Consider the following 24,378-nt stretch of genomic DNA (forward strand, 5'->3'; position numbering starts at 1 on the left):
TTAAGATGATAACAGTGATCGCACAATTAAAGTGGTATAATAGTCCAATAAAAATATAAGCAGTCCATACAGTGCTGAAAAATTAAAAAAAGGTGATAATCCCCTAAAGGGTGGCAAACAGTCACTCACCTGATGACGTCAGCTCTGACGAAACGCGTCGTGCGTGATTACGTCATTTCCGCCCCACTGCAACGCAGATCCGGTCGCTGACACGCATAGCGTCCCGGAAGTAGCCGGCACATTAATTTATTTATTGTACCTATTTTTCTGAACACATTTTTAATCAGATTACATTAGATTGTAATTTTAAATTTGTGAAAACACCACCATTACTTCCTCACTGGTATATACGTTTTTGCGTATTAACTTATTTAACTATTTATTGCACACATCACTTTGAGCACATATTTGGGGAGATTGCTCCCTAAACTTGTCTTGTACCCCTTCATACACTTATACCCTATACCTTGGATTGCACGTCATTATTTAAGCCAGCACAATAGCACTTTACTTTGTGACAATTAGACTAACTTTTTTCTATACCACTTGCACATAATTAGGCAGCGCCATCTCACCTCACCTTTTCCCACATATATTGATATAGTCTTTGGACTATATTTTGAGGTTGGCTGCAGCCCATTCCTTTTGTCCATAAGCGCGGAATTTCTTCCACCCTTCGTAGGGCATTCTATGCGTTTGATGATAAATGTAGTAGATCCTTGGCGAACGCGATACGTATCAAATGCAACTCCTCGCATATTGCAGCCCTTTCCGCGACAGAAGGCACCAAGATCCATTCGTCTGCAGAGATGGCTGATGCCTTCAGGGAATTTTATGAGTCTCTTTACAATTTAGACTCTCCCTCTACCCCTGACACTGTCCCTGACAGATTATCTCTGACTGATGCCTACCTACCCTCACTAAGGAAGAAATAAAAACGCTGTCAGAACCTATCTTAACTGAAGAATTCACAGGCGCTCTAGAAAGCTCTCCCTCTGGGAAGCCCCCCGGGCCTGTTGGCTTTACTGTCCCGTACTTAAAAACATTTCAAGAACTCCTAGCGCCCCATTTCACCACCGCCTTTAATGCCATCCTTGACGGCCATTGTATGCTGCCAGACCTACTTAGAGCTAGTATTTCTGTCATACCAAAACCTGGCAAAGATCCACTGCTCTGTGCTAGCTACAGGCCCATCTCCCTTCTTAACTGTGACCTGAAACTATTCACGAAAATCCTAGCAGATGGACTGAGCATAATCTTGCAACAAATTGTACCCTTGGATCAGGTAGGCTTTATCCGTAACAGAGAAGCCCGACACAATACCATCCGAACTCTTAATGTTATCGCCAGAGCCAAACATCTTAATCTTCCATTTATGCTCTTATCAACCGATGCCAAGAAGGCATTCGATAGGGTGAACTGGACTTTTCTCCAAGCCACTTTGAGACAAATAGGAATGCCAGACCACTTTTTTTCTTGGATTTCCGCCATATACTCTGCCCCCTCTGCAATGGTTAGGGTGAATGGATTAGTTTCTAAACCTTTTGCAATAGGGAATGGGATGAGACAGGGCTGTTCCCTCTCCCCACTGCTCTTTGTACTATCCATGGAACCCTTATTACAACACATCAGGAACAACCTCCGGATTACCCACCGGATTACCCACCATTACACACAATCATAAAGTAGCTGTTTAGGCAGATGACCTGTTATTTTACATTTCGAATCCTCTAACTTCATTACCAGTTCTTCTATCTGAAATTCTTAATATGGGCTTTTGGCAGACTTTAAGATTAACTTACAAAAGTCTGAAGCTCTCAACATCACCCTTCAGTCCCGAGCACTTACACATCTTAGTGGTAACTTCCCATTCCTTTGGGCTCCCCTGGCAATACAATACTTAGGGACTAGAATGCCAGCTCACATCCATCTTGTCTATCAGTACAATTTTTTTACCTCTCCTGGCTACTCTCACGTCACACTTAAATTCCTGGAAACAGTTGGCGGTTTCCTGGTTCGGGAGGTGCAATGTGTTTAAAAATGACTGTGGTGCCACGTCAACTATATCTGTTACAGGCTTTGCCGGTTAAAATAATGAGGGAATAATTCCGCAAACTCAGGTCAGCGTTTATTAATCTCCCTGGTGGTATTCCCGAGTGTGGCTCGGGGTTTACTTTCAGTACCAAAAGCGGTAACCCCAAGCCACACTTGGGAATACCCCAGAATGTTACTCACCTTCCCTGCGATCCCCCGCCATCCTCCCCAGCGTCCTTACACTCTCTCCCCGCTCTGTGCATGGCCGATTGCTGGCACTTGCCTTCCGGTTCCCTTCCCTGTGAGCGACGCAGGGGGGTGGAACCGGCGGCAAATTCAAAAGTGTAAATACACAAATGACATGATACAAAGCTGTGATCCTAATGGATTACACTATATCATGCCATTTCAGCACAGGATTGCACCTGGTGACTTTTCCAGTGCCCTGCCTGTGCTTTTCCAGTGCTTTGTGCCTTGAAAATTTTTAACGACCATGGCGTCCAAAAAGCGTTCTTTTTGCGCAAAAGCGCTTTTAAACTAACTGGAAAACAGCTACAGCGAAACAGAGTTACTTGAAGAACTGAGCGATAGCGATTCGTGGGAAGATTCATCATCATGTACGGAAAGTGACGACAGCGATGATTCTGATGTCTCTTTCTGGCACATAGCTTGTGGAATTTGGGAAGTATATCAAATGATTCTTCAGAATTCCCAATGGAGCTATATGCCAGAAAGAGACATCAGAATCATCGCTGTCATCACTTTCCGTACCTGATGACAAACTTTCCCACGAATCGCTATCGCTCAGTTCTTCAAGTAACTCAGTTTCACTGTCGCTGTTTTCTAGTTTGTCTAAAAGCGCTTATGCGCAAAAAGAACTGGAAAAGCACAGGCAGGGCACTGGAACCAGGTGCAATCCTGTGGTGAATGGCATGATACAGTGTAATCTATTAGGATCACAGCTTTGTATCATGTCATTTAGTGTATTTACATTTTTTAAATTGCCACCGGTTCCACCCCCCTGCGTCGCAACGCTCGCAAGGAAAGGGAACCGGAAGACAGGTGCCAGCATCGGCCGAACACACAGCGGGAGGACAGCAGGGGAGGACAGCGGGGGAGGACGGCGGGAGATCGCAGGGGAAGGTGAGTTTTAAAATGTAAAACAACAGATTACCATACAAAAGAATGTACCGCTTTTAGCACAGAAATCTGGAAATAATCAGACCGCCAGGGAGGTTAAATATGTCTGGCACGGTGAGCCTCTCCGACTTGGTTACTCACTTTTACAGAGAACTAAGCTGAGTGGAGGAGTGGGACTCCCGGACCCAGCCTCATACTGCACAGCGGTCGACATTGCTAGAGTGATTGACTTGTGTAGACACGACCCACACAAGCTTTGGGTAACTTTGGAACAAGAATCTATAGCGTCTCCCTTGGCTGGCCTTCCATGGTTCACTGATCCCCACTCTCAGTTAGTTCCTCCACATTCTCTAATAGACGCATCTGCTATTTAAATTTGGCGACCAACAGCACAATTCCCACCCCCTTCTGCCTCAAATATCCCCTACCCAGCTTTTTCTAACCTGAACTCCCACTTTAGCTCGGTTCTCTACAGATTTTGTTGAATACTTCAAATCCCTGTTTGGCTTAGATATTGAATCAACAGTAGATCTTGTCATGTTTATATGCCAGCTGTCTATTTTAATGTTTCTTTTACTTTGTATTCTGGATACAGATTTGACTTACTGTAATGCCAAGTCATTCTTTTTTGTTGTTTGTTGTTATTACATGTGGCATACCAATAAATAAAGAATAAAAAAAAAAAGAAAGAAAGAGTGCAGGACAAACACCAAAAAACTCTTCAAATCTATCAACAGTAAAAAGGTCAGGTCTCTGCATGTAGGCTATTTACAAGATAACGCAGAGTTAGTGACTAGGGACAAAGAATAGGCAAATTTATGAAATACCTATGTGTATACAAAGACAAATGGGGGAGCTTGATTCCATAATGGGGATAGTATTGGCAAAGCCTCAAATGACCCTAATGGATAAAAATTAATATCATCCAGAAACATATGGACAAGATGGGACACACCCACATGTGTGACTCCTAGGCTAGTTTCATAGCTTTTTCATAGCAATGATTTTGCATGCTGTGTATTTTTGGTAACTTGCACAGGGTGTATAAATAAAGAGTATTTGTACTTTAAGAAAATAATCCCAAATAGAACTCTGCTTGGTAGACTTTACAGAATTAGTATGTTTGTGAAGTAGAGCTAATTGCCAGAGTGGAGCCAGGAAAGAGTTGAGTGGGTGTAAGGGAGGTTCTGTCAGATGAAGAGTGGGTGGGTAGGAACAAGGAAAATAATCCAGGGGGCAAAGTAGATGGAAGGCAGGTGCTGCAAGCCAGGTAGCAAGGTGGGTGGAAGCGAGGCCTTGTGAACCGGGGGGAAGGTGGTTGGGAAAAAGGTACTATGAGCTGGGGACTAAAGCAGCCAGGAAGGAATGTGCTGTGACTGAGGAGGGGGTTGTGGGAGGAAACACTCTGAGCTTGGGTGGTGAAGAAGAGGGGAGGGAGATGCTGTGAGCCTTGAGGTACTGTAAGGCAGGGGGGCAAGGTGGTGGGTGGAAATAAGTTGATGCTACCTGGGCACAAGGTAGGTAGAAGATGCTATGATCAGGGGAAGGGATGGAAGGGAGACACTGGGAGCAGATGGTGAGGTAAATGAGAGGGAGATGCTGCAAGTACAGTAGGTGGTAAAGTTGATAAAAGAGACTGGGAGAGTGACACTGTGAGGGAGGGACAAGGCGAGTGGGAGAGAGAAACCGTTACCAGAGGTGGGTGATAAGGAGGTGCTGGTAACAGAGTGTGGGATGGGTGTGAGCGACTGTGATCTGGTGGCAACGGAGGGAGACACTCTAAACCATGGGATAAGGTGGGTGGAATGTAATTATTGAAAGCTGGCAGATGAGGTGGGTGAAAGGGAGGCACTGTGAGTGAGTGAGTGAGGGAGTGTAGTGGAAAGAAGATGCTCGAAGACAGGGGAAAAGGTGTGTGCAAGGGATACACTGTAAATGGCATACAAGGTGGGTGCAAGGCTCTCTGAGCTGGAGCAAGGTAAGTGGGAGGGAGATGCCATGACTGTGGGGTGAGATGGGTGAAAGGGAGATGTTATAAAAAGTAAGATGGAGTAGGTGGGTGGGAGATGCTGCATGTGGGGGAGTGAGATGAGGAGAGGAAGACATTGCAACTGATGGGCATAGTGGGTGAGAAAGGGGATTGGCAAGGTGAGTGAGAATAGGAAGCTGTGAGTCAGAAAGAGAGGTGGGTGGGAGGGAGACCTGGCAAGATGCAGGGCAAGATGGGTGGGAAGGAGGTATTATAACTTGGGGAGCAAGGTGGTTGGAAAGTTCTGTGAACCAGAGGCAAGGTATAGAAGAAAGATGCTGTGATTTTGGGACGAAGTGGGGGAAAGGGAGGTATCATGGTGAATGGAAGGTAGATACTTTGACTAGGGGTGAAGGTGAGGTGACCCAAAAATGCAATGCAGTATCGGGACCTTGCCAGCTCCCTGTTATCCTGGCAAGCAGATGCAGGAAGATCTTTCTTCCCAGATGCCCCTTGCTTTGCTCTGCACTGGTCATGGTATGTGTGTGGTCATATCATGGTGTGGTCATGTCACATGCCTTAAAAAGAGAGGTCTGAGACAGAACACTTTCTGGCATCTGCTGGCCAGGACAACAGGAAGCTGGCCAAGGATTTGTAACCGTCCAGGGTGTGCATGAAGCTGTAGCAGGGAGTTCTAGGGATGTCTGTTTTCTCTGCTGGAGGTGGAACCAGATATGAATCTCTTTAAATAAATACAAGAAACTGAAAGTAGATGAAATATTATAATGAAATATTAATATATAACTGGTGACTCACGTCTGATTGTGGCTTGGTACAGTTACTTTTCCATGACTGGGCTCCAAAGATTTTCTTAATAGTTGATTTTCATTCTGATTACTATGATGGGCATTTGGATCAGCAGGTGATAGTTTAATGCTCCCTTTTTTAGCTGCAGGAAGAAAATGCTTGTGAGATTTAGCTTTGCTTTTAATTAGTGGAGGAAATGGTGGAACTGGTGGGGGACTAGTGAAAGGAGATCTTGAAGATACTTGAGAAGAGATAGCTTTTTCTGAAAGGAAGATAGAGACAGGAAATTCATAGAAATTGTATAAGTAATCGAAGAAGTAAATAACCAAAAGTTAAAAAATGAATGACCAACATGCAGAAACCACATTGATAAAAAAGACAGGGGGACATGAAATGCTGTTCTGTGAGACCTACTTGTGGCAATGAAAGCTTCATCTTCTTCCTCAGCAACAGTATTCAGCTCCCTTGTAGGCTCTATATCAGGTAAACAAGAAAGAAAAATGTAAAAGGTGCAGTGTACTATAGATAAACAGGATACATATAAAGAGACAAATGCTGTAGGATACAACTAAGTGAGAAGTTGGGAGAAAGAGGGATTACATGACAAATAGTCAGAATATACACTTTTAAGATAACCTGAAGAAGAGAGCATGGAGAGATGAGTGTGTAAAAGTGCCAACAAGGTAAAGCAAGAGAAACAAATTACAAGAAAAGAAAAAAGAGTCCTGTAGATTGCTGCACATTTCACATTTATATTTTCACAATAAACTATTTTTGAAAAGCCAGCTTTATCAGTGGCAATTGTATGCAATAGTATACAACATTTTATAGAGTACAGTCTGCCAACTACAAAAATTCTGTATAACAGCATCTTCACTGTAATCTGGGCAGGTCACTGAAAATATTAGAAAAATTAAAGAAAAATAATTTTAAAAGAATTACTCGTTATTTTTTTCACAGTAAATTCATACTGTAAATTTACATTGAATGTACAGTGTGCCTGCTTTCTACAGTATACTAGCTTTGTAAATTATTCTATGACTTTAAACCTCTATATTATGACTTGAAACATCTGATTGGTATGTGATTAAAAATATTGGCCAATATCAAAGGTAAGGTAGACAGTCATATAAATCACTCTAATTACTGCAATTCACCTATGTTGTGAAAAAGTTTTTAAATTGGAATCTAGGTAAAATTGTAAAAAAATAAAAAGAAACACCATCAGCACTTAGGTGTAGAAAAAGGATACCAACTATTAAAATCACTAATGTCCAAATATCTGCTTGGATTACCTTGCAGAAAACTATCCATGGCCTTGCAGCTCCCTCCAAAGTGCTTAAAGTGTTTGTTACCCCAGAATTTCATATTCCTGATATGCCTGCTCTCATATGTACTTGTATGAGAAAGTATCCTGTTCTCTTTGTATTGCTTCCTTTTGTGAAATCCCTGGCATTCCTGCCAGTCCCTTTGCTTTCTTTTTAAAAACTGACAACACTAAGCAGGGGAACACAACATGATCAGTTCTCTGGGTGTGCTGGGAACTCCCCTGCACAGCCTTTCACTGAGAAGCTCAGTGTCCTGTTGTTTCTCTTAAACCCAGCTTTAATGCAGCTGAGAACAGAGGGAACAGGGTTTATGTGAACATTTATAAAAAGGGAAAAAAAGGTATGTATGATGTTTTTTATATATCTATACACAGATGGTTTGCCTTTCATTTCTATTTTAAACTGAATCGGCTGTTTTACAAGGTGATTGTTTATAATCACTTTAAACATCTCTACAACATAAACAGAGAACATACTGGCATTGTGTATAATCCTTGATACATTTTATTAAAATAAATGCAGTATATTGGCTCTGATAATCTAGGGTATGCCCTTGAGATGTGTAAGCCATTATGCACACTATAGATAGTGGCTATGTCTGCTGTGAGAGTTTGACAATCAATAGCTTATATCGAATGGTTGGAAGGATCTTCAAGGGTATGGATTTATGTTGTATGAGCTTAAATAAAGCACCTTACACACTGTAGGTGCACTTCGTGTTTATTATTGCATATTCACACTGTTTTGAACAGTGCCCACTTGCAGTTTTAGAGGAGCATTTTTGAAGTTGTGGAAATGATTTACTTAATGTATAGTCAATTTTTGTTTCTATTGTTTGAAATAAATGGTGAATGGTTAAATCCCCTACCAAGCAATTTTTGCTGTATATGTACCATTGCAGAGATTATCTTTTACTTCCTGTCCCAGAGAAGAATTTTCCCACATCCAATGTTTTAGTGACAATTCAAAAATTATAGATTTTTCCTCACATTTTGTTAGCGGTCATCTGTACCACACAGATACTTATCACATGAGAAAAATCATGCTGTGTTTTTAAAACATGTATACAAGATCGCTGTTTTTAGAGTATAGAATAAGTACATATTTAGTTACATCACACATCCACTATACAGTAAATATAACATGATTTTGCTTTTAACTGCATGACTGCATTTTAGGTACCTTTTTGGCGATTAGCCCTGTTTGCATGCGAGCTGCCTATTCAGAATCAGTGAGTTGCCCAAATTCTTGTTTTCCCTTCACTGCTCTGTAGAAGTATTGAATTCCCAATGTCTCTTGTATATATCTCTTAAGAACCTTAGGGCACTGGGCCTTGTTTGTGAAACTCTCAAAAACTTGTAGTACTAAGTCAGCTACAAAACGCCTTCCAAATTCAGAGCCACGGCACAGCGTTTGGTGTGCCTAATCTTTAGGAATTCACTCATGATGAGTAAGGCCAGTCAGATTGAAGCACTGGAAGCTACTGTACCTCACAGTTGGGCACTTTTAATAGTTTACTACCATCACCAGTTTGTTCAGTGACATTTAGGGCTGAGAGAACTGAGTACTGACATCATCCACTGGGAGGAGTGCTGTGCACACACACTTCACACATTCTTTCTACTGCCTTTTCATCCTAGAAAAAACACTGTCCTGTTACAGCTCCTGCTTCTCCGATACCTTGCGGTTCCACTGCCTGCCTATAATAAATGTGTCCACTGTCCTTAGAGAGCTCACTGCTAATAGCAATAAATATGTATGAGCTGAGGTCACCCATTGCAACATGACTTTATCCTCATACACACAATGCCTCTTTCCCACTCACATTCATCTACCTGCAACACTCATCTGTCCCAGTTGCTTAGGTTTGTGAGTATGCAGGGCATTGCCTTACCTAGTTGCTTTCTGTCATGTGGTGAAACATGTTTTTACAAAGACACACAGAGAACAGTGAAGTTGGGATTTAAAAAAAAAAAGACAACTATACTCACTCACATACGCATCTGTCCCCGCCGGCTCTGCAATGGGAACTAAGCGATCAAACACCGCTGATCGCTCAGTTCTCCCCCCTCCACTCTGAGCAGAGAGCTGTGACTGTTAGTCTCCGGCTCTTTGCTTTCACCTCCAGTGCTCACTGTAGTGGAGGGGGCAGGATTTTAGCCTCTCAGCGGATCGCTGAGCCAGGTGCCGGTCCAGGCATCTGGGTGGATCCCGACAATATGGTCGGGATCGTTTCCCAATCTGGACTAGCTGAGTGATGTCAGCCGACAGCGAACCTTAGCCTGCTGACGGGTGAAAATGGGTCACAGAAGTGCAGAACGAACTGTGCTCTTTTGATCCATAAGAGAATACTTCTTTAAAACTTGGTTGAAAAATCATTGCACTGCTAAAAATAGTGAATTTAAATAAAACAACAAAACCCAAAAGCAGCTGTTCATACTTTTTCCACTATAAGTTACTATACAAATGAATGTAGTTTTTTTTAAAAGGTTAACAAATAGCAGTGACTTATTGGTTTTCCCAGAAGGGACTGCCACTTGCAACAAATACCCCTATTACTATAAGGTAATTTTCTCCAGATTCTTTTACAGCTTTGCATCCTTCACACACATCCACAAGACCATTAATATCAGTCTGTGCACAATTAAGGCAAAAATGTACCTGCAAAGGTTCGAAGTACATTCTGATGCTTTCTAACACTGAACCCACTACTGTACCTCTATTCCTAACTGAGCCCGAGGTTCCCATTACTAGGATCCATTTCAGAGCTCTCACAGCTTTCCCCCTATGAGCCTGTTTATCAGCAAGCCCCCTGAAGAGCCTGTTTATCAGCAAGCCCCTTTTGACTGTGGCTTTACAAGAAATGATTGACCATTGATTGATTCAATACACTCTACCCTGCAATTAAGGAATCTGCCTGCTATTCCAGGCATTTTATCACATTCCTGCTTGTAAAATATTCCTTAATCCCCTCTGCAGTGATTACTAGACTCATATTTTGAACTGTTTACTAGACTTATATTATATACTTGGTAAGGCAGGTTTTTGATATGGCTTTCATATTCCCAAAACAATTCTGCATGTAAACCATGAGGATCGCTTCTAAACCCTTCCAATAATACCAGGTTGAAACTTGCTGCAAAGACCTTTTACATTTGATACATTTTTCTCCATCATCACTTCATTCAGGTGTTGATTATAATAGGATTATAATAGGATTTCACTTGTGCGAGTGTCCAAACCCCTTATAAGCTGCAGTATAACCCACATGTACAAGACAAACAAAATTCTGTGTCCCTCAATAGACTTCAAGAAAAAGATTTTAAAGGTAAATACAAAAATTCTTATTTTTGCCTTTGCATGCACTAAAAATAGAACATTCACAAAACAAGCATTGAGTATGCCTGCTTTTCTAGCCACATTGAATTAAAGTTACAAAATTCTGAAACTACACAGCATAAATGTAAAGAATAAAATAAAAAAATGTATGAGCTGAAGTTATCTCTATCTAATGCTCTTTCTTGCATTGCTACAGTATCTCACAAAAGTGAGTACACCCCTCACATTTTTGTAAATGTTTTATTATATCTTTTCTTTTTGTTTACAAAAGTTTTATTAGAAAGTCATGTAACAAAACATAATCCATACAATACATAGAAAAAAGAAGTACAGTGTGGATAAAAATGGAACGAACATCAGTTAACAGTAGACATGAAATACATACAGATCAGAGCTTGATATAATAAAACAATCGAGTCAAGTTCTATAACAGATAAATCAAAGGCCAACAAGACAAGGCATAATTTACTAACAAGTATCCCAGATATCCCATTTGGCATGAAAATTTGGCATAGAACCATGCAGAGAGTGAAAGACCTTCTCTGAAAGCATGAGATCTTCCATTTTAGCTAAAACTTGTGACCAGACAAGGGTATTTGACCTCCAGTTCACGGCAATCATCCAGTGGATGGAGCACATTAAAGTATGAAATAACCTAGAAATAGGAGTGGGGACACCCGGGATCCTTGCGAAAAGGAGGCAAATTTTTGGGTCAAAGGTAACACCAGGACCCGTAACCTGCGACACCTTGAGTTTAGCTTTATCCCAGATGGACTGCAAATGACTATAGCTCCAGAAGAGATGCATAAGAGTGCCCTCCTCCGCACAACCCCTGAAACAAGAAGGGGAAACAGAGTTGTAAAAGGAATGTACCAGGGAAGGGGTCATATACCACCTAGTAAAAAGTTTTAGGGGGGACTCTCTGCTCACACTAAAGCGTGTGCATTTACGTAGGTTACACATCATACCCTGCCATTCTAGAACAGAAAAGGTACATTTAAGATCCTCTTCCATTTGATCATATATTTATGTTTATCCGGTATAAGGGATCCATTAAAGTGATTATACAACAATGAGATCAAGCCCTTACCCCTGGGGAAGGAGCAACAGATTGTCTCAAAGGGGGTATGGGGCGGGTTAATAGTCAGAGAGCCCTGAGATTGAAAAACGCCCCTTATAATATTGTAGTGTTCTGCTTCTGAACTGGGGAGCTTATGTATATGCCTAAGCTGTTCAAAGGTACAGAATGTGTTACAAAAAGATAAGGCCTTGAGAGAGAACAGGCCTTCGGAAATCCAAGGTTCCAAAACCTCTCTTTTCAGTGGTAAGATAGGGGAGTCTATAAATCCCAAAAATGAAGTCAAGGGGGGTACAGGAGAGACCAACTTATAAGTGTCTTTAAACTTCATCCACATCTGAAATAGATGATTAATAATCTTGTTAGAGTGGGTGATGTATCTGGGGGTTACAGAACTGCACCAAAGAATGGCGTGTAGAAAATGGGGAGAAATAGAGGTCTGTTAGAAAATCAACCAGGGGATATCCTTTTCCTCTGAATGCCATTGGGTAATCTGCATGAATTTAGCTGAAAGGTAATAAGACCATAAATCTAGGAGTCCCAAACCGCCAAGGGATTGTGGAGCGTGAAGCACTTGTTTGTTGCATCTGGGCTTCTTACCGCTCCACACAAACCTTCACAAATCCCTCTGAAGTGTGAGAATGTGGGACTTAGGTACATTGATAGGGAGAGCTCAAAAGAAAAAACTGAATTTTTGTAAAATCTTACCTGTAAAATTCCTTTCTCTGAGTCCTCCGAAAGTCGCCACCTCCTCTAAGTCATCACAATTGGGTATTGTCCACCTATCCGTAGGAATAGCTAGGCATATAGACTTAGTCAAAGTCACCACTCCCAACTCAGTTTGGTAGCATAGCAGTAGGTAATAAGAACCCCAAAAAGAGGGGCGGGGGCGGCGACTGTCGGAGGACTCAGAGAAAGGAATTTTACAGGTAAGATTTTACAAAAATTCAGTTTTCTCTTACGTCCTCCGACAGTCTCCGCCTCCACAATTGGGATGTCCCAAAGCAGTATAGACATGAGGGGTGGGAGACGCAACCGTAGAAAAGGCAACGCAGTACCCACATCAGAGAAAGGAATCTTACATGCACTGTAAGAACCACTGGGCAACAGTAACAAACAATGCTCAACAGGAGCAACAGCCCAGGAAAGCAAATGCCAACAGCCAGGGACCCAGGGAAAAAAACAAGGGTCCATTATGGCACAGCCGCACTGAGAACTTTGCGGCCAAAGGAAGCATCAGCTGATGCCAGAACGTCTACTTTGTAGAACTTGGAAAAGGTGTGCACCGACGACCAGGTCGCCGCCTTGCACACCTGGGCCACCGAGGCCCGATGCCAATAGGCCCAGGAAGTACTCAAAGACCTGGTAGAGTGCGCCTTAACAGGGAAGGGCGGAACCCGTCCCTTCAAGGCGTAAGCCTGCTCAATGGTCTGTCTGATCCATTTGGCAATAGTCGCTGCTGACGCAGCCATGCCCTTCCGAGGTCCCTCAGGAAGGACAAAGAGGGAATCCGTCTTCCGAAAGGATTCCGTAGACTTCAGGTAAACCCTGATCGCCCTAACAACATCCAAGGAATGCAAGGCAATCTCCTTTGGATGTTTAGGCTTCGTACAAAGCGAAGGCAGGACAATGTCCTCATTAAGGTGATAATCAGAGATCACCTTGGGAAGGAAGGATGGGGGTGGTCGCAAAACCACCTTATCCCTGTGAATTATCAAGTAAGGGGAGCGGCAAGACAACGCCGCCAGCTCCGACACTCTGCGAGCCGAAGTGATCGCCACAAGAAAAGCAACCTTTTTCGACAGCAGAGGCAACGATATCTCCCTGATATTCTCGAAGGGGGCACGCTGCAATGCGGACAGGACCAAATTCAAGTCCCATGGAGGTAAAGGCTCCTTTCTGGGAGGAGCAAAATGTCGCACACCTTGAATGAAGGTGCGCACCAAGGAATGAGACGCCACAGGGTGTTGGAAAAGGACCGCCAGTGCTGACACCTGGCCCTTTATTGTGGCCAGCGCCAGGCGCTGATCCACTCCAGACTGGAGGAAAGCCAAGATTCTCGACACCGAGTAAGAACGAGGGGAAAACCCCCTGGACTCACACCAGGTGAAGTAGGCCTTCCAGGTAAGGTAATAGATCTTACCAGAGGAAGATTTCCTAGCCTTGATCAGGGTAGGAATAACCTCAGGAGATAGACCCTTGTCTTTCAAGACCTGGGTCTCAACAGCCAGGCCGTTAAAGCCAGCGACCGTAAAGCAGGGTTGAAGATCGGACCTTGAGACAGAAGATCTTCCCGCAGAGGCAGGCGCCACGAAGGTGCCACTGCCAGGTGAACAACGTCGGCGTACCAGGACCGGCGAGGCCAGTCTGTTGCCACCAGAATCACCATGTGCGGTTCCGAGGCCAATCTGCGAAGGAACCGGGATAATAACTGAATCGGAGGAAAGGCGTACATCAGACGATACTGATGCCAAGGGGCCACCAACGCATCCGAGGCGTCCACCAACGGATCGCGCGTTCTTGTCACAAATCTTTCCACCTTTCAGTTTAGCCGGGATGCGAACAGATCCACATCTGGGGATCCCCATTTCGCACACAGCATCTGGTCCAGGGTCTGGCGGCTCAGATAGTCGGCCTGCCAATTTTCCACACCCGGAATGTGAACTGCCGAGATCTCCGGGACATGAGTCTCGGCCCAAGACAGAATATCGGTCACCTACCGGGCCGCTCGAGCACTCCTGGTGCCCCCCTGGTGGTTGATGTAAGCCACCGCGGTAGCATTGTCCGTCTGTACACGAACATGCAGGCCCTAGAGACGGTCCGACCACTGGAAGAGACAGAGTTTTATTGCTCTTAGTTCCAGCACATTTATTGGGAGGGAGGATTCCTCCTCCGACCAAGTGCCCTGGGCAGACAGGTTGCCCAGGACTCCACCCCAGCCCGACAGGCTGGCGTCCGTGGTAATCACTGTCCACACCACCGGGCGGAAGGACTTGCCTTCCGCCACCGCCGGGGACTGGATCCACCACAGAAGAGCCAATCTGGTCTGGCGACTCAAGGAGACATCCAGGTCCAAGGACTGAGGAAGTCTGTCCCACCTGGCCAGGATCTCCGTCTGGAGAGCCCGCGTGTGGAACTGGGCAAAGGGAATCGCCTCGAAGGCCGACACCATCAACCCCAGGCCCCGCATGCAGGTCCTGAGTGACGAGGACGGATTGTCCCTGAGGGACCTGAGTTCGTCCCGCAAAGTCCGGAGCTTGTCCTCCGGCAAGAACACCTTTGCCTGAGCAGAGTCCAGAACCATTCCCAGATAGGGAAGGCGAAGCGACGGAGACAACGCTGATTTCTGAACGTTGATGGTCCATCCGAACTCCTGGAGCGTCTGTACCGTGACCTGGCTGGCCCTTGATCTCAGAAGCAGATCGTCCAGGTACCCCAGAACTGCAATGCCCTGGGCCCGTAGTAGGCCCAGGACCGGTGCCAACACCTTGGTGAAGACCCTTGGAGCAGAAGCGAGACCGAAAGGTAACGCCACAAACTGGTAGTGGTCCTCTGCGATAGCAAAACGAAGGTACCGCTGGTGACCCTCGAAAATGGGGATGTGCAGGTACGCATCCTTCAGATCTATCGAAGCCAGGAATTCTCCCGGACTCAAGGAGGCCACAACCGAACGGAGAGACTCCATTCGAAACTTTTGAACACGCACGAAGCGGTTCAGCGCTTTCAGGTCCAGAATAGGACGCACTTTGCCCTCTTTCCTGGGCACAGTGAACAGATTTGAATAAAACCCCCGAAACCTGTCCCAATGAGGCACTGGGACAATCACCCGCTGAGCAAGCAGGTCCTGCACCGCCCGATGCAAATCCTGCAGACGCCCCTGAAGTAGACGGAGATTGGAGGGAAAGAATCTGTCCGCCGGCCTGGAAAGGAATTCGATCTTGTAACCTGATCAAACGATTTCCTGGACCCACCTGTCCGATATCCAGAGCAGCCAAGGTTGAAGGAAACTGAGCAAACGTCCCCCCACCCCTGAAATGGGTGAGGGCGCCCCTTCAGGCAGAGGCGGATTGTCCCGCCGAGCCGGCGTTGCCGCCCTTCTGCTTACCCGCCCAGGGCTTCTTCTGGTTGCTCTGGGCCTTGAAGGGCTTGCCCTTGGATTGGTTCCGAAAGGCACGAAAGGACCCCTGATGTGATCTAGGCGCAGAACCCCGCTTGCCACGGAAAGACTTGTTCTTCGGGTTCTGGGGCAGCATAGTGCTCTTGCCCCCCGTGACGCCTTTCACCAGGGTATCCAACGCCTCGCCAAAAAGGCGAGAGCCAGCATAGGGAAAATCAGCAACTGTTTTCCGTGAGGACTGGTTGGCCGACCAGCTCTCCAGCCATATCAGTCGCCGGTTAAGCACCGCGACACTCGAGAGGCGAGCCACCAAGGGGGCCTCATTCAAGGCTGCATCACACAAATACATGACTCCTTGGTGGATCTGGTCCACAATTTCCAGTCGGGCAGGCGGCACGTCATCAGACACTAGGTTGCTTCTAAGCACCTTGATCCAATCAGCTACCGCCTGAGCCACCATAACGGATGCGAAAACGGGTTTGAGCAACGAGCCCGCCACCATATAGGAATGGCGGGCTAGAGACTCCAACCGCCGGTCCGTGGGATCCCGGAAAACCGGGGTATCCTCAGTAGGAACCAAGGTAGCCTTGTTCAGCACGGCCACAGTGTGATCTACCTGTGGAGACACACACCATCGCGATTCCGTAGCCGGCGCAAAAGGATAAAGCAATTTGAACCGACTAAGCACCACGAATGGACGTTTTAACGTGCGCCACATTTCATTAACAGTGTAATGAAATTCAGCTGGGCAGGGAAAAACCTGTGCAGACTTGCGGGCCCTGTGCGTCCCAAAGGAGGACACAACGCCCGGAGGATTGGGCTCATCCTCTAAATGCAAGGTTTCTTTCACAGAAACAATCAACTCATCCATGGTCGCCCGTTCTTCAGGTGACCCAGGGGAGGATGTGTCAACACCCTTAATTTCAGCCTCCCCCTCAGACCCCGGGGGGTCCAAGGATGAGCGGGACCCTGAAAAGGGCACGCTTGCAGCAGCAGCAGCCATATCCCCATCTGAATCAGAAGAGAGAGACAGCCTGGGCCGTTTTCTTGCAGCCCGTTCAGACATCAGCATTTCCATATTTGCCACTAAAGTCGCAACTACAGCAGCCAGATCAGGTCGCAGCGGAGCCACAGGAGAACCGGGGCCCCCCACTAAAGCTGGAGGAAACTTGCTTTCCTGAGAATCCATGGCTCAAGACAAGAAAAAAATTACAGTGCAAAAAAATGATGTACTGTCCCCTTAAATAGCGCTGCGGAGTGCGCTGCCCACCGCTACTGTCACAGCTATGAAGACCCCCAAAAGGAGAAAGAAAACTGAGCCAGAAGCAGTATACAGAGGAAGACTGAGAGAGATGCAGTGCAGAGCCCGCAGATCGTTGCTACCTGTGTCCTTGCTGCCTGAGAGGAAAAGGAAATGCTGCTGGAAGGGGCTGGCTATAAGCCAGACCTCAGGGAAAATGGCTACCCATAGGAAATGCATTGGAGGCTTCACTAAGATGGCCGCTGACATGCGGCCGAACCGATCGTTCTACAGCCCACAAAATGGCGGCGGAGGGCGTCAAAACGATCTGTATGCTTGCCCCAGAGGGGCCATAACCATGTGCAGTAAAAAACATGGCGGACCGCGCGAACAAACCCCCGCAGCGGTCGCCCCACAATACTCACGTCTGTACCCCCAAACATGCACCTAAGTTGACACAGGGACAGGGACCCCCAGCAAAAAACATACAGATTTGTACACAAGCGATCCCCGCAGGGATCGTACAGGGAGTCACACAGGCACAGACATGGGGACACACAGCAACACAGACTGCCACCCCAGACAGAGGCCCCACACAGAAAAGTACTTACCTGTACCCGATGGCGTAGGGAAGCCTCTATGCACGGATAAACCTCTGTCCTCTCCTGACAGGGAGTGCCGTGAGCCAGGGACATGATGCTGCAGCAGTGCAGACGAGTCCTGTGAGGTAGCCACCTCGCGGCTGCATCCCTGCAGCGAACAGGGATGGGTCGTTCATAATGCCAGGGCGAACCATAGCTGAACGCTCGATGGCGGGCTGGGGGTCCATCTGACCCTCAGTGCCCTGGAGAACCAGGGCGGTCAGTCCGAATCCCAGCACCGCATGATCCATCTTCATCCGAAGAATAAACTAACACTAAAGATGACAAAATAAACAGCTAGTAAAGTGAGAGAAAAAAACTGAAATTTTTCAAAGAAAATCAAATAAAAAATATAGGAAGGCTGAGACTGAAGCCCCAGCACAAGGAAGCCTGACTATTCCTAAAAGCTAGGCAAATTAAAACTGAGTTGGGAGTGGTGATGCAGGGAGGGTATTGACCAGATGGGACAGCCCCGCGGGTGTGTACATGCTAATGCCTTTTGTCTTTTGACTAAGTCTATATGCCTAGCTATTCCTACGGATAGGTGGACAATACCCAATTGTGATGACTTAGAGGAGGCAGCGACTGTCGGAGGACGTAAGAGAAATAATATTTTAGGAAGGATAACCATTTTTACAGCCATAATTCTATCCAGGAACGAAATAAAATATGAAGACCATGTATTTAAAAGTGCACTTAATTTTTTAAATAATGGGGGGAAAATTTAATAAAAATAGGGAGTCAAAATGAGGAGTAATAGAGACCCCTAAGTATCTGAATGATTTTAAGCACCAAGAAAATTAGAAGCTTTCTCTAAGGGAGACCTGCATCCAGTTTGGTAGATTAATAGGCATAAGGGAACATTTTGAGATATTAACATCCAGACCTGATAAAGACCTAAATGAGTCCAGTTCTACAAGCAGTTGAAGTATGGATATATGTGGATCAGACAAAAATAACAAAACATCATCAGCATAAAGGCTAAGCTTGAATTCTCTACCTTCTTTATGGTAACCACTAATCTTAGTATTGTTTCGGATGGAGCAAGCCAAGGGCTCTATGGCTAGGGCAAATAATAAAGGGGAAAGAGGGCACCCCTGCCTGGTACCCCTTTTAAGATGGAAAAAATCGGAATTACAACCAGGCAGGCATACCCTCGTTTGAGGGGAGTCATACAGGGCCTGAAAGCCGTGGATGAATCCCTCCCCCAGCCCATACCTAGGTAATAAACGTTCCAGGTAAGACCAACTGACGCTGTCAAATGCCTTGTGGATGTCAAAACTAACTAAGCATGTTGGGATTTTGCTAAAATTAGCATCCTGTAAAATATTGGCAACCAATGTGATGTTATCCGTGAGCGGTCTACCTGGAATAAATCCAATTTGGTCTGGGTTTATTAACTGGTTTATGTTGCAGGCCAGTCTGTTGGCAAGAAAGCGACCAAACAGCTTCAAATCATTGTTCATTAACAAAATTGGTCTGAAGTTTTGAGGGAGAGAGAGATCTTTATTAGGTTTGGGAAGAAGGGATATATTAGCGAGGAGCATCTCCTCAGAAAAAGCTACCGCCCCGGGGGACATGATTAAAGAGTTTAGTTAAACGAGGGGCCAGTATGGAGGAGAAGGTCTTGTAATAAGATGTAGAGAAGGCATCGGGGCCCGGGGCCGTAGATGATTTCAAAGATTTAATTATTTCCAATACCTCCGCCTACGTACATGGAGCATCCAATGCATCTCTCTGCGCTACAGAGAGAGATGGAATGGGCAACCCATCAATCCAATAGTCAAATCTAGCCATGGATACTGTTGAAGAATCGGAGAGGAGATTTTTGTAGAAGTCTGTGAAGACCTCCAGAACCTCCTTGGGATGCGAAACCATTCTACCATCCGATCTCCTAAGTTTGTAAACATGAGTAGGTTAATTCGCTTGAGTAAGTTTTTGGACAAACATCGTGGATGATGCATTACTATTAAGAATAAACTTAGCTTTAGACCATCTAAGTGCTTTTTCAGTATTGTTGGAAAGAATCCCATCCAAGGCTTTACGCTTGGTAGAGATCTGATCCAAAAGGGCGAGGGAAAGAGAAAGGTTGTGTAAGTTATAAAGACGATCTAGATCTTTAGTTAGAGTTCTGATGTCCGCCAATCTAGATTTGTTTCTCGCTGAGGCCAGAGCTATAAATTTACCCCTGATGACCGCCTTATGCGCTGTCCAAATAGTAGAAGTGGGGGTGTCATCATTCTCATTTAAAGCAAAATACTCTTCCAGAGAGGAGGAGACCTGGGAGACAAGTGTGGGGTCATTGATCAAAGAGTCGTTTAATCTCCAGTTAAAGGATGATCTCTCCATACCTATTTTAGAAGTATTAAAGTTGACCATCTGATGATCAGACCAAGGGCATACGTGAATATTAGCATCAGTTGGATTTGCTAACAGGATAGGAGTGCAAAATATATAGTCTAATCTGGCAAAACTATCATGGGGGTGTGAATAATAAGTACATGCCCTAACTCCAACATTATGGGCCCACCAGGCGTCCACCAACTGCAAGTCACCGAGTGCACCGGTCAAGCACCTGGGGAACGCCTTAGAAGAGAAAACCACCCTACTTCTATCCAGAAGTGGGTGAGCCGACAGATTAAATCCCCCCCCCCCCCAACAATCATATAAGGGGACTGAAATCTGTTCAAGGTATCAAAAAACGTTTTAAAAAACGAGGATTGAGCGTCATTGGGAGCATAAAGAGAAGCTATCGTGATCAGTTTACCACAAATGCTACCCTTAAGCCAGGGCTCGACAAACCCCAGGTGCCAGGTCGCATTTGCGACTAGAATTAGCGACCTGGTGCCTGGGGTGCCCTGCAGGAGGTGTCCTGTCCCTTTTGCGCCCTCACCTCCTCCCCGAGTGCACGGACTTCAGCGCCATCCGAAAATTGAGGCCCTGGCTTTTTGGCCTTCTTCTGTGAGATGAGAGAGGCTGGGGAACTGGCGCCCTCTTGTGGTGGCCGGGAGTAATGACTGTTTCTACTGCCTGTTAATGCATTCCCATCTCCTTCCTAAGAGGAGATGAGAGGGAAGTTTTTGCAGGCTTCATCTCCCTTTCCAGTTACCTTTGCTTAAAGGTAAGTGGATAGGTAGTGTGGTTATTATTAATTTATTTTTTTATTAAAAAAAATAAAAATAATAATAATAATTTTTTTCTTTTTTTTTTTAATTATTAAAAAAAAATGTATTTCTCTTTTTTTTTCAATTATTATTTTTAAAATAAAATGTATATATATACTGTATATATATATATATATATATATATATATAATCTTTTTTTTTTTTCCTCATCGCCATGCCACAGCCGAAGGCCCCTTTCACACGGGCTGTCTGATCAGGTCCGCCTGTCAGTTTTTCAGGCAGACCTGATCGGACCCTTCATTCTCCTCTATGGAGCGGTAATCTGCCGCCATCTGATCCTGTCCGCCAAAAACAGACGGATGGTGGTTCTATTTTCTATCCACCCCATGGATCGGATCAGATGGCATCAGATGGAAAGAGACAGGCAGTCTGTTTCCATCCAATTGCGCTATAGAGGAGAGTGGGGTTCTAGTCGTATTTATGTGTACATTTAGTATCCGTTTTATTAAATAAAGCTTGGTTGTTAGTTTAAAAAAAAAACTGGCTCCTAACTTTTTTAGCTGGCTCCTAGATTTCAGGCAAATTTGTCAAGCCCTGCCTTAAGGATCAAAAATCTACTCTCAGGGTCACTATATGTAGATGATACATCGAAGATGATATTATTGCAGATGAAAATGGCAACACCCCTCGTTTTATTACTAAATGTAGAGCATCTAAATTGTTGAAAGCATTTGTTTAAGAATTTAGGGTGCTTATCTGTGGCAAAGTGGGTTTCTTGAAGAAGGATTATATCAGCACCCAACTGTTTGTATTGCTTGAAGGCTTTATGTCTTTTATTAGGGGAGTTGAACCCCTGTACATTATGTGAAAGTATCTTAAGTGGTTAAAGTATAGATATAATATGTTATGATTGGTTGGCAAGCAGCTGGACAAAGAAGAGAGCATAAGTGTCTAACTGATAACTGGGTATTAAGTGAAGAAACCTGAGCTAACTGGGGAATAAACCCTGAGGTGGTATGTAGAATAAAACCTGTGAGGTCAACACCTGAGTCAATCTCCGGCCGATGAGCCCGAGACCAATAACACATCCACAACAAGGTAAATAGCACTGAATGAATTAGAATACACGACTTTCTTTTTTCCTTTTCTTTTTTCAAGAGAAAACAACAAAAAATCACAAGTAAAAAAAAAAAATGTTCAGAAAGATAAAACTTTCTCGGGGGATGGGCAAAAAAATTAAAACCCATCAAACAAATAACTGACACATGGACAACAACGTCCGAAAGCCAATCGTGAGGACCCGCACCTCGCCCGAAAAGGGACAAGAGCACCTTAGAGAGCAGATGTATGGCAATAGTGTGAATCATCACGAATCGGCCAAGTAGGGACAAACCAAAGGGAGGGGAGAGAGAAGCCTGAAACTCTTAGGTATAAGACATGCCATGTGAGGTAATAAGGTCATGATATATTGTACATTTAAAGCACAAAGTATTCCTGTAGGGGAAATACAAAACCCTAGACTGAGCGGGGACCGGGATGAGCACAGCCGTCAGGGGGACCATGCAGCAACAGGGGCCCAACCACATGTACCGACCCATGTAAACTGAAAAAATAAAAATCACATGTAGGCTATTCAAAAGAAACCCAAGAGGTTAGAGATCAAAATGAGCCGTCTCTGAAGGGGTTACGCCATCTACGTTGATCACGTCTAGTTGCAGGAGTAGCCCAGATAGGTGATGGTCTAGGGGTTACTTGCTGGCGAATGTCCGGTTCAGCCTCCAACAAGGTGTACTTGATCAGCAATTCTTTGCCCTCAGCGACATTATAGACCACATGAACTGAACCATTATGGGGGACAGTGAGCTTAAAGGGGAAGCCCCATCTGTATGTTATCCGAGCGGCTTGCAGTACTGAAGTGATCTCTTTCATTCTGCGGCATTTTTCCAATGTAGCCTGAGATATGTCAGGAAAAATCTGTATCCTAGTGCCCTCCAAAATAATATTTGAAGTATTTCTGGAAGATCGCAGAATGTCTTCTTTGACTAGAAAGTCCTTAAGGCACAAGATCACATCTCTGGGGGGTTTATCAGGAGGTGGTTTGGGGCGCAGAGCTCTGTGAATCCTATTACATATGAAGGCAGCCTCAGGTCTGTCAGGTAACAAATCCATGAAAAGCTTTGTTACAGCAGGAGTGAGCTCAGAAATGGATTCTGGAATACCTCTGAGGCGCAGGTTATTCCTGCGGTTTCTGTTGTCCAAATCCTCAACTTGAGACTGGAGCAAGCTGTAGTTATCAGACAAAAGCTCAAAATCTTTCCTGAGATCATTATGGGCTAGTGAGAGTTCATCATGTTTTGTCTCAAGTAAATCTGTGCGGCCTCCTAGTGCAGCGATCTCCTGTGTCAGGGTGTTTGTAGATTTATGAATTTCAGTCTGAATTTTATCAGCTAATTTCTCATAAATGGCCGCAAAACCTGCATCCAAGTCTGCCTTAGTAATATTTTGAGTGTACTCACGATCCCCAGCAGGAGTTGTGGAGGAGGAAGGCGGTGTAGAAGACTCTGCAGGCAGCGTGGGTTGAGACTGGGCGCCATCTTTGGTCATCTTGGTGACTTCCTTAGTGCGGAGTAAATATGTAGTTAAGGAGTGCTGCGGCGGGCGGCCCCGGTTTTTTTTTGGCTGACGGCATGCACAAAGTGTTCCTACGGGGGTGCGGAGAAAAATAGGCTGATAAAGTGTCAATCTGGCCCCGAGGAATTCGCTTGTCTCTCTCTCGATGGAGCTCAGACACTAGCAGCCGTCCAGCATCGTGCCACGTATGCGCCCCCTTATTATATCTTTTCATGTGTCAACACTGAAGAAATTACAATTTGCTGAAATGTAAAGTAGTGAGTGTACACTATAAATATATATAACAGTTGTATAACAGTGTAAAATGTGCTTTCCCCTCGAAATAATTCAACACACAGCCATTAATGATAAACAGAGGGGGGTACTGTGCTTCAGGGATATAATCAAAGTCAATACAAATCAGCAAATCAGATTATACAATTAGTTATATGTGGTGTGCAATTCACATTGATAAATCAAAACATACAATTGATTATATATGGTATTCCATCATAAATTACATCCATATGTGAGTATGTAAATAGTGCTCCGGTGAATTCCTTTATGCGAAAGTGCTTGTGTGCAATATAAATTTTTTTTTTTTTTTAAACGTTTTTATTTATTTCCAAAACAAGTCACAAACAAGAATACAGTGCTGTGTTCACATTGGACAATATCATAGGCATGCAGAAAAAGTAAGGCATAACATATGTAGACAGGAACAAAAAAAAAATCTCCCGGACAGGCAACAGAGGCACAATACAGCTCAGAGGACCCAATCCCTCCCACCCAAGCAGCCATACCTCCCCGGCCAGGGCCATCCACCCCACAAAAGTCAACAGCTGTTATCAACCCCAGTTATAGGGACACCAAGGGAAGGAGGGCACCACCCAGACAAGGGACTACCAGAAGGGGGAAAAAAAAAAGGGGGGGGAGAGAGATTGGAGGAA

At 44.8% G+C, this 24,378-nt stretch overlaps 1 protein-coding gene across 1 annotated transcript in view; it reads right to left on the reverse strand.

Moving 5' to 3' along the window:
* Nucleotides 1–24,378, reverse strand: part of EHBP1L1 (EH domain binding protein 1 like 1) — a 539,613-nt gene that overhangs the window by 181,291 nt on the left and 333,944 nt on the right. Inside the window, 3 exon segments of the mRNA XM_082271174.1 lie at nt 5,960–6,212; nt 6,365–6,422; nt 6,552–6,586. Of these exon segments, the coding sequence (XP_082127300.1) occupies nt 5,960–6,212; nt 6,365–6,422; nt 6,552–6,586 (346 nt within the window).

The sequence above is a fragment of the Pelophylax lessonae genome (assembly GCF_965119305.1).
Source record: "Pelophylax lessonae genome assembly, chromosome: 10".
Lineage (NCBI taxonomy): Eukaryota > Metazoa > Chordata > Amphibia > Anura > Ranidae > Pelophylax > Pelophylax lessonae.